Source organism: Saccostrea cucullata, unplaced genomic scaffold (assembly GCF_032062105.1).
Source record: "Saccostrea cucullata isolate Sc308-1 unplaced genomic scaffold, CSIRO_AGI_Scuc_v1 ctg6110, whole genome shotgun sequence".
Classification (NCBI taxonomy): Eukaryota; Metazoa; Mollusca; class Bivalvia; order Ostreida; family Ostreidae; genus Saccostrea; species Saccostrea cuccullata.
The window spans coordinates 1-11,622 of NW_026932849.1; the positions used below are offsets into that span (position 1 = coordinate 1).

Sequence of the window (11,622 nt, forward strand, 5' to 3'; positions counted from 1 at the left end):
AAGCAAGCCCGGTGGTATGCATCCTTAGATGTATCATCCATGCAAGTTTGGTCAACATAGGGCTTATAGTTACTTGGAAATGAAACCTACACCAAAAACTTTAACCTGTTCACTCAACCGGAAAATGTAGGTCAGATTCAGCATCTGAAGCAATCCCGGTAGTATGCATCCTTAGATGTATCATCCATGCAAGTTTGGTCAACATAGGCCTGATAGTTACTTGGAAATGAAACCCACACCAAAAACTGCACCAAAAATGTTAACCTGCTCCAAAAACATTAACCTGGTAATTCCTTTGCTGAAATTGCAGCATCTGAAACTTTGTCTGGTACAATAAAACACACTAAAACCTTTTTCCATGCATGTCTAATCAGTATAGGACACAGAAGTAATTAAAAAGAAAACTGCTCCAAAAAACTTAACCTTAACCTGGGACGCCGACGCCGAGGGTATCACATAAGCTCCCCCCAACTTCGTTGAGGTGAGCTAAAAATTCAGTGAGATAATTTTACCCAAGCATTATAATATACCTTGTATATGAGTCCAAATTTAATAGTCTAAAAATAAGATGCCAAAAAAGAAATAAATACAAATAAATTGTCTTTAACTATCAAAAGAGCTATAATTGACTTTATCAAATTATCAGGAATTTTGGTGCTCTCTAATTGGTCTAAAGCGAGTTCACCTTATATGACATTCTGAGGGGTTTATTTGGGTTTTCCCTCTTGACCAACCATAGATTTGCTTACAGTTTTTTCGACCAATCAGATTGTATGTTTCAAAGCATGTGTCAGTGTGAATGTAAACATGTCAGACGCCAGTACCAAGGAGATTAAATGCTTTTGAAAGTAAATGGTTGAGTATTGATTGTTTAATAATATTGTTTTCCATTGTTAACTACTAATTGTTCAACTTTTGAAGTATAACAACATGTGAAAAGTGTTGTTACACTTTGCATTTTATTATGTTTATATCTGATGGAGATAAGAACGAAAATGTCAAAAGTGTTGTAAAATTCCTGGTCATTTAATAAAAAAGTTATTGACTTTGTCGTGAATATATGGACCTGGTCAGGTACTGTAGATCACTTAATTTTCGCTACAGCTTATTTTTCACAAGATCATCATTTATTCTTTATTAGCGAGACATAATTTTCACGAATTGTTGTACTTCTCAATAAAATCTTAAGGTGTACTATATTACGCGAGAATGAAATTTTTGTGAGATAATTTTGTCGCATAATTACGTGAAAATAAAATTCTCACAAATAAAAAGTGGTTTACAGTTTTGGTTAACCTCGGCTTTCCGCCTCAGTCAACCAATACCTGACCAGGTCCATATAGTCACAAGTAGACCTCATCAAAAGTCAATAATTGTATAAAGTTCACTTCAATTGGCCCCATCTCTGTGAAGCATCTTTAAGACAACTAATTTTCATGGAATTAAATGTCATGTTAATTGAAATTTGCAGAAAATGTCTTAGTCATACAGTTAAACTTGTCACAGTGGTCACTTTTATCCAGCAGTCACTTTATTTGGCTTTTGGCTGTGATGCTAAAAAGGCAGTATTCCACACAACAAGTGCCAGCAGAGTACATGGACCACCCAGCCCTGGGAGTCCATATGAAGAAGTTTTGCCTTGGACCTGAAGCTTCAATGTAGGACTGACAGGGTTGTCTCTAAGAATAAAAAAGCAGGGGACATTAAAAGAGCAGAAGGGGATCTGAGGTTTTTCACCTAACAGGAGAGTGAGGAGGAATACCAAAGTAACCAGGGGATTACATCATTATATGCAGTAGATTTTGAATAAAAATTTCCTATGTATTCTTATATTAAACTTTGATCCCCCATTGTGGCCCCGCCCTTCTAAATTTGAACAAACTTGAATCAACACTACCTGAGGATGCTTCCACATTAGTTTCAGCTTTCCCAACCCAGGAGTTCTTGAGAAGATTTTTCAAACATGCCACCAAATTTTTACTATTTCTTAATTATCCTCCCTTGAAAGAGGGCTGGGCACTTCATTTAAACAATTATGTGTACATAACAATACCAATGCTGAAGTAGTTAATATGTCATTCCTATAGATGATAACTCCTAAATCGGCACTTAGTCAATTTTTCACACCTGATTTACCTGTCCTCAAAACACAACACCGTACAGTTCAGTTATAAATAATTAAACTTTTCAATGATTTAATTAAATGTATGCATAAGTTATTATCTTTTTTGATAATTTCATGTACCTATAAATCTATCAATGAAATGTTTTTACTATATGCGCAACATTGAAAAATTAGTTGAAAGGCCTAGTATAGGGACTACCAGCCCTGTGAATCCATGTAGAGGAGATCTGCCTTGGACCTGAAGCTTTAATACAGGACTGACCAGGGTCTTAATAAAAGTAGAAGGGGATCTGGGGTTCCTCTCCTAACAAGGGAATGAGGAAGAATACCATAGTAAGGCCTAGAAAAATAAACTGTGTGATTCTGCTTCCCCAATCGACCCTAAAATATATGAACAGACTCTGAAAAATTTATCCAATATCTTATTAGAAGTAAACTAGAAATATGTCCAATGGACATGAATGCCCCTCCAAGTGTATATTAGTAATGTGACATGAAAATTTGTATTAGTGTATGAAGTTGACGAAAATATCTTGAACAGTTTCTTTAAATTGGAAAATATATGATAAATTCTCACCAAAATTATGTATAAGTGAATGCTTAGAGCAATGTATATAAAAATATCTTAAAGTTTTTTTATGCAAAATACAAATTAAAGAAAAGGGAAGTCAAGGTCACAGGAAAATGCATGGTCAAAAGTTTTTGATGCAATTGAAAAGCTCCCACTTATACGTATTGGCATATTTATGTTTGATAAAAATACCTTAATGGTTTCTTTAAAACTGTTCTAAATACTTATCTAAGAAAAGAGAGGTCAAAGTTAAAGGAAAGGCCAAGTTAAAAAATGTTGATGCAGTTGAAAAACTGGCATAAGTATGTATCAACATATGAAGTTTGATTACACAATATCTTTAAAACTAAACTATCAATTTAGGTTAGGTAAAATGAGGTCAAAGGGAAGGTCAATGTCAAAAATGTTATTCATTTGAATAGTTTACATTAGTATGTATCAACATATGAAGTTTGATTATCAACTAGGTCACAAAAAGGTATCTTTCAAAAAACCCTTCAATGATAGTATATTATCAAACTATCAAAAATATCTCCGTCAGATTCAGCATGCAATGGTTTGCATTTCAGATGTATCATCCATAAGTTTAAAATATATAAAACTTTCAAATGAAACCTGCACCAAAAAATAATTGTTATAAATTGTTTCACTTTTTGTCAAATTATACCCCCAAATTCTTTTTCTTTCAAAAGACATCAAAATTCATAAGTTAAAAAAATAATTTTTGTTAGGTCACACAAAAAATAATCCATTTTGATATCGCGTGAAATCACCTTCGAAAAATTAAATTTATCGCTTACATGTATATCTCATGAAGAATGAACCCGAGCATTTTTTTTCACAACAAAGTACTGATACCTGTACATGGACAATATTTTAGCCTTCGTTACTAAATTTCCTTTAAAATAAATACCTAATTTTCCTTTATTCCTTAACTATGCATATTAATATAAAAATTACTATGGATTATATTCAATGACTTAGGCTTCTACTACTGGAAAAAAAAAATACTCGGGTTTGTATTATCTTCATAATTAGATAAAACTGATAATTTTTTCTTTTTTCCAAAGGTGACTTCACAACAGATCTTAACTTCCTGTCAGGGACTTCTGTTTGTCAATTAGGTTTTTGATCTATGTTTTCCACTTAAGGATTGTTATAATAAACTATTAAATCAATCTAACAATTTATTTTTATTAATTATTATCTATGTAATGACATACTTTTATTGTGTAAGATGATATGTACCTGTTTCGGATTAAGCGGCTTTAAAACTTAGCTATACACTAACTCAAGAAAAGTGAGGTCAAGGTGAAAGAAACGGTCAAGGTCAAAAAAATGTTGATGCATTTGAATAACTTACATCAGTATGTATCAAAATATGAAAATTGATCACACTATCTTGAATGCTTTCTTTAAATCTGACCTAAACACTAATTTAAAAAAAGTGAGGTCAAGATCAAAGGAAAGGTCAAGGTCAAAAAAAGCAATTACATAGCTCTCATCAACATCTCTCAGCATATGAAGTTTGATATAAATATCTTAATTAGTTTCTTTGAAACTTAGCTTTGAAGTCTCATACATGGAAATAATTTCACTATATATTACTATACAGCTTGAATTAAATTATTTAATTAATTAGACTCTCAACAGATAATTCATGAAAGAGAAAATAAACATTAATGCTAAAACAAACATTTGAGATCAGAAAAAATACACCTTATACAGCTTTCAAGAAAGACAGTAAACATACCTACCCTGAAATACACATGGATTTCACATGTTGACAAACAGCCTACACACCATCCATGAAGTTGCACCTGAAAAAAAAGTTCCCTTTAATTCAGTTGGATTAGTTCTAAGAAAAGTTCTAAGATGTTCCAAACTAACATCATGAATATTCATAATAATATCAGTATAATAAAACAGTTAAAGTATACCACTGAGGGAGTCAGCAAGATTCCAGTTCCCCTCAAGCAAGCCTCTTTCACTTGGCTGCGCCTCAGGAATTAGACTTGCTCTTGGGGAACTGGAATCTTGCCGACTCCTCCAATGATTTACTTTAACTGTATGCTGTTGGTTTTGGACAGTGAAAAACAAGATGACAGAAGACTGTAAGTTGCAAATACAGGTACTGTACTCCTGTTAGAAAGGACATATCATGAGCTGATACATGTATCAAACAAGAGGCCCATGGGCCACATCGGTCACCTGAGCACTGTGGCTGGGAAAAAGTAGAAATTGGTTTATTATTGAATAATTTATATCCAAAAGTAGTTCCATGACCAATCACGGCTTTGCTATTCTTGATAAGAAGATTTTTAAAGAATTTTCTTATATATTTCTATGTAAAACTTTGGTCTGCCATTTTTTCCCCGCCCTACCCCTGGGGGGTCATGATTGAACAAATTTGAATCTACACTACCCGAGGCTCAGGTGTGCTGAAATAGTCAACTTTTCAGGGCAAAATGATTGTATTTCATGAACATATCTGTGGTTTCCCAGAGCTAATGGTGGGGAGAAAGGGGGGAGGGTTAGACTGGGGTGACTCCTTAATTTTTGGTTGAAGGGATTTTTTTTTATGTGTTGGACAACACCTGTGAAAACTTCTTGATCAGCAATAAGTAAGGTTGGAGTTTAATTATTAATATTAAAAATGCCCTATTTTTCACTAGTTTAAAGTTTAAGGTTGGAGTTTAATTATTAATATTAACAATGCCCTATTTTTCACTATATATTACTATACAGCTTGAATTAAATCATTTAATTAATTAGATTCTCAGCAGATAATTCTTGAAAGACAAAATAAATATTATTGTTTAAAGGCCGAGGTTTTCAACCGTACGGTTTTCCTCAGGTAAGTTTTGTGTGGGGTGGAGCTTAATCGAAGCTCCTGAGAAGCCCCGAGGGAACGACACTGACTTGTGTTACTACCTATATACACAGATGTTCCTGAGTCTATTACCTGTATGCGTTTTCCTACGACATTGTAAAACGAAGCCGTTTTTTTTCCATGTGTAGCTCAATTGAAATGCATGAAATAAAGCATTTTTTTGCGGAAAGAATCCTTCTAAAATTCTTTCTTTTAAAATTGATATTTTAAATAATTCGACAATTTCAATATACTGCGTGTTTGTTAATCAAATTTTATAACGGAAATACATGTAGCACAAAAATCTGTCCTTATAATCTGGCGACAAAAAGGGAAATAATTCTAGTTACACGTTGTGTACGCAAAACGAAAAGAGAAAGTGGGTCATAATTAAGTCTCTCGGTAAATAACAATTAAAATTAGAACCGATTTTTGAGAATAAATTGTTGGAGAAATATAATTCTTGATCAGTGTAAATCAATATATTTTTTAAGATAAACCCTACGTGATTTACCATAACGCATGGTCTGTAAAAATGGCCTAGGGGTTCAATGATTTAATGATTTTGACAGCTAGGCCTATGAAGGAATAAATATGCGTTAACCCATGCTTTGAAAAATTAAAATGATCGACTGTAATTGTGAATGAAATGAAATTCCCCCTATCAAAATTGAAATTATAAAATATAGGCATTATTTTTTTTTCATTTATTTAATCATTTGATGGATTAATTATACTTATGCCATATTCTTATGAATTAAACAAAAGCTTTTGCTTGTTTAACGTTGGCATAAGCGGAATTTAAGGCATCAAAAGCCTGAATGTTAATTCGATGGTCGGTATGATCTTCAGACAATGTACACAAGATATACACAACGGCAGCAAACTAAAAGTCAATCAAATCAAAGTATCCAATCCCAGAACTTAATTTCAAGATGATTGACAGTGGTTTTAAGCAATAACTATGAAAATAAATTTGAGGGAGGTGCTTATTTCCTCCCCCTTTAAACAAAAGCAGTATAAATTCAAAACTTTTAGTGTCCTCTATATTTTGCTCAAATGAACTCATGGATTCAATCGATTAATAGTAACACTAACTTACCTATAGCATCCACCACACAGGCTTCTCTGGTGTACGCTTCCACAGGGATGACGCTCTGAACACAATGCAGGGAGACAACTTCTTGACCATCATTCCAGATGTCCAAGATATGTTGGACTTTCTTGTCAGCCTACAAAATACATCAATCTAATTTCACTAGACAGTTTTAATAAAATGATTTGCTTACTTATTTTGAAACATTACAGTGTAAGGTATACTTATTTGGATCTATAAACCATTTACATGTAAGAGCACAATGAAGTCAAATAAAACAAGCTCATACCTTGAATGATAAAGAAATAATTTTTTTCAGAAATGTTCGAACGATAGGCGACTATCGACTATTCAGAACATTTTTCTTTTGGAAAAAAATCTCATCAATAGCGCATTTAAAGCTCAGGACAGCTTTCGTAAATTTATGTAAAAAGTAACATCAAATGCCCGTATTGCAAACCGAATCTCAGATATAAGATAATGAAATGAAATAGATTTGCACAAGCGATTCTTGTCACATTCATTGGTCTATACAGTCAGTTTTTCTAGTAAGCTTACAGAATAGTCAGCACAATGTTTTTAAAGTTTATTAAAATTAATTGGACAAGGGGAGGCCGCAGACTTGTCGAAATTTTTTAATCGTTGTCAGACATTTGGTCTGACACAGTCGAATGTTTTGTCGGACCAGTCAAACTTTTGTCAGACCAGATACTTGTACGTTATTTTGATGCTGGTAAAATCATATGAATAACAGCACCAAAATGTCCTTTATTATTTTCAATAGCCTTCAATCTATCAAGTTTCCTTTCTTGAGATAGAGAGTCTTTAACATAGACATAAATGACAAGTTTAATGACTTTGCTCTAACAAATTTACTTAGCTAGCATCAACATGCTGCGTACGCGACCATTTTTTCCTGTGTTTGTGACCTTGAACTACGCATCCCGATCCTGACCTTTATTAAATTTGCTTTACGCTCATTTTTTTTCAAACGGTCATCTGGACCAACGTTTTCTTAAATGTTATCGGTCCACACAAAGTTTTACTGGCCTTGGCGACAGGACCAACAGATTTCGACAAGTCTGGGAGGGGGTAAAAACACACTATCCACACGTCAGATAATTTTGTCAAATACTGCTGTAAAATTCTTGTTTTAATAATTATCAAAACTTCAAAACTTTACAGCTATGGTGTGTTCTTAGCATTTAAACATTCTTAGAGGTAATAATGAATTTTTAATTGGTACAAGTCCAATTAATAATTTTCAAAGCTAAGTTTATAGCTGCATAATTTACTACAATAACAAAAAAGGTCAGTAATTGAGAAATAATTATTGTGGTATGTAATTACTGTACTTTCTATAAGTATACACTGTGGGAAATTGTATACTGTTAAGGTGTTTAAGCTCTTATTCGGATGTGGACGTATACTATTAATGGTTTGAGGAATGACGCCTTTTTTCACTTTTGAGATAAGAATTTCCTTATCACCTGCTTTTCTTGCATTTATTTAATATTCGAATGTCGGTTCATTATTCGATTGTCGGGCCATTCGACAGATAGTCAAATAGTCGACTATTCGTTGACATCCCTACTTTTTATCAACAGAGCTTCAGCTATGTTGTTCTTTGCTTTTGTACTTTTGCTTGTTTCACTTACTTTACTCAGATTATTGTTCATGTGGGACTGGGCCTCAAAGAGATGACAGTACGGTCGGGACCGCTTTCCTTTGCCAATGTAAAATATAGCATCAACAAATAGTACGGTCAGGACAGCTTTCCTTTGAGATGACAGTACTGTTGGGACCGCTTTCCTTTGCCAATGTAAAATATAGCACCAACAAATATCTTAAATGTCTCCAATTCACCTAAAAATTAAATACAATGATGATTACGGTATGAAAATGGATAATCACAAATTCTTAGTGATTGATATTCTTCTTTTTAGATCACACAGAGAAAAAAATAACAATATAATTAAAATCAGAAGCTGCTAAAAACTTATCAGCAGTAAAGAATTAGTTTCATCATAAAAATTTTAAATTCTGAATTTCAAACGAAGCACTGATCCTGTATAACTGAGGAAAAACTTACCGAGGCTATCTGCCCTGTTGGGTAGGTCCTGTGTGAACCGAGGATTCAGTAAGAGATACTTAAAGGAGGACTTGAGGGCCCCCTCCCCCCAGGTCCAAGAGAGACTCTTGTCAGTAAACACCTTAATCAGCTCATCCTCCATCTCACGCAGACCCACCACGTCAAACTGTCCCTCAAAACTGTTACACAGCACGGGTAATCTGAGGAAAAAATGAGTTATTTAATTGTATGGTTCTAAAACATTATTCAAGCAATGACAAATGACTTTTAGTCAAATCTAATCAGGCTAAGATAGCAAGTCAATGAAAGTGTATTCATAAACATTCATGATCCATGAGATATAAATTCTACAGTGTAAGAAAAGTTATAATTAAAGTTAATTGTTTTGATGAATAAGCGAAATTGAAAACTGGTCACAGAATTGACAGAAGTATTAAGATCAATAAGATGTATTAAGCAAAGATGTTTAAGATAATTATTATTACATGTAATTGGTATATCTTAAGATCTGCTGTAATTCAAAACACACCTGGCAATTTCTTCAAAATTCCAAGCTGTCCCCCTTGTAGATTAGTTTCCAGTTGTTTAAGTATTGCGAGGTATGTCTGCCCAGTAGACGGAATAACTGGTCCAGGCTTGTCCCCTAGGCCCTGTAACTGCTGTCGGATTTCTTTATTTGACAACACATTATTGATGTCATCTGAGTAACATTTCCAGTTGTACAATTCTGTCCACTGTTTACAGGCTACAAATACTGTTGTTGATGAATGGACGGCCACTATTTCCACAAAACGACAATAGAATATGCTTTACGATCAGTTTGTTGCCAGTGTCTGAATCTTCCCAGTACTGAATCGTGGATTCTGCCGTACTTCCCAGAGATATAGTATCTATACTGTATGGAAGCGTCTTGTTGAGATCATCATACGGATCATACAGTTCAGTATCTTCAGAGTTTCCCGACTGTTCTAGAGTTGACAAACATGTGTCGGTAGCTAACGGAAAATTTTGTTGATGCCATTGTCTGACAAGTTCCTTCTTACTTGGGGATTTCAAGGTGAGACTATTTAAACTTTTAGCAAAGCTGGGTTTACTTGGAGGACAAAAGCTGTCATCTGAGGTCAAAAGGTCGCTCAGGTTTGCTGGTAGAGAGGATGGTAGGGCTATGGGGGTGAGAATACTTTCCTTTGGTTAGGAGATCTGATGGTCTGCGTAGGATATCTGACGGTCTGTGTAGAAGATTTGAGATTCATGACACTGAACTGCCTGAGAACGTCATTATTTTCAGGACGAAAGCTTTCATCTGACGTCATCAGATCACTAATATTCACAGGGTAAAATGGGCGTGGAGAACATCACGGTGAAGTCATCTTATCTTTGAAAACCTCACACACATAGTTTTCATTGTTCACCACACTTTCTCTTTCCTTGGTTATATCTTCCTATCCAAGGTCTGTCCGTGGACTAATGCCTCTAAGTGCATTTCTGTTGTGGTACAAACAAGGACTATTTTGCTGTTTTCCACACGTACATGTGTCGCAGTGACTGGTGCAAGTTAGAAATGAATCTTCTGATGTCAGAGTATCATTTCTTCTTCCTTTTATGTCAATGTATTGATGATCTGTAAGGAAGAAAAAAAACATATAAAAAAAGGATTTATACTTATACAAGAGGCCCATGGACCTTATAAGTCACCTGAGTATCAAGTAACAACTTTCCAACAATTGGATTTGGTTCGTGTTTTAAACCAGAGGCCATGGAATTCACAAGTATCAAGTAACAACTTTCCAACAATTGGATTTGGTTCGTGTTTTAAACCAGAGGCCATGGAATTCACAATTTTGTAAAAGGCACCATTGCTTATCATAACAAGATGTGTTTGTAAAACACTGATGCCCCTGTATGGCAACATCCAGCATAGGTTAACCTTTCTCAGATTTAATATGTTGGTACCCAAGTAAGGCCTTTTCACAAGAAAGATAAATCTTAAATATAAAATCCTAGCACCACCTGTTCAAGGGACCAAGGTTAACATTTTAAAAGGTAGGAAAAAAACTCCGGGGTCTAGGTCAAAGGGTCAAGATTGCTGGTTTCTAAAGAAAGGCCTTGTCTCAAAGATTACATATGGGAAGTATGAAAGCGCTGGCCCTTACCGTTCAAAAGTTATGTCCAATGTTAAAGTTTGTAAAAAGTAGGTCAAACTCCAAGGTTAGGGTCAAAGGGTCAAAATTGTTGATATCCAATAAAAGCTCTTCTTACAAGGATTACATATTTAAAGTATGAAAGCCCTAGCTCTCAACATTCAAAAGTTATGGCCAAGGTTCAAGTTTCTTCTTAAGTTCAGAAATCTCTAAGGTCAAGGTCAAAAGGTCAAAATTATTGGTTTCAAATGAATAGGTCTTGCTGAAAAGAATTGATATTTGGAATATGAAATTTCTGGTATCTACCGTCTAAGAATTAGGGCAAAAATAAAAATTTAGAATTTTTGTGTTAAAATCGGTTTAACTCCAAGGTCAAGGTCAAAGGGTCAAGGTTCTTGATATCAAATAAAAGGTCTTATCACAATGATTAAATATGTGAAGTATGAATGCCTACTTCTTACCCTTCAAAAATTATGTTCAAGGTTGTATTTTAAAGTAGGTCAAACTCCAAAGTCAAGGTCAAAGGGTCAAGATTCTTGGTACTCAATAAAGCGCCTTTTTAAAGGGATTATATATGTGAAGTATGAAAGCCCTTGCACTTACCATTAAAAATTTATAGTAAAGGTTAAAAGTTTTTTTTACAAGTACAGTAATGTCGAAGGTCAAGGTCAAAAGGTCAAAGTTGTTGGTATCCAATGAAAGGTCTTTATACAAAGAATATATAT

General features: G+C 34.2%; 1 protein-coding gene across 1 annotated transcript; it reads right to left on the bottom strand.

The window, feature by feature from the left end:
• Nucleotides 1-547: 547 nt before the first annotated feature.
• On the bottom strand, nt 548-9,429 carry LOC134236334 (ankyrin repeat and LEM domain-containing protein 1-like). The gene is made up of 6 exons (XM_062718502.1): nt 9,286-9,429; nt 8,757-8,956; nt 8,323-8,390; nt 6,671-6,800; nt 4,454-4,516; nt 548-1,679 (listed from the first exon to the last, which is right to left on the bottom strand). The coding sequence occupies exons 2-5, from the start codon at nt 8,896-8,898 to the stop codon at nt 4,473-4,475; spliced, it is 384 nt and encodes a 127-aa protein (XP_062574486.1). The 5' UTR covers nt 8,899-8,956; nt 9,286-9,429; the 3' UTR covers nt 548-1,679; nt 4,454-4,472.
• Between the last annotated feature and the right edge of the window lie 2,193 nt (nt 9,430-11,622).

Bases quoted from the DNA above. Each gene is read 5' to 3' on its own strand.
- LOC134236334 (XM_062718502.1), bottom strand. From the start codon at position 8,898: ATGGAGGATGAGCTGATTAAGGTGTTTACTGACAAGAGTCTCTCTTGG. The intron at 6,801-8,322 runs GTAAGTGAAACA...TGTATTTTGTAG, and splicing joins TGAACAATAATCTGAGTAAA to GCTGACAAGAAAGTCCAACA. The intron at 4,517-6,670 runs GTAAGTTAGTGT...CTTTTTTTTCAG, and splicing joins CTGTGTGGTGGATGCTATAG to GTGCAACTTCATGGATGGTG.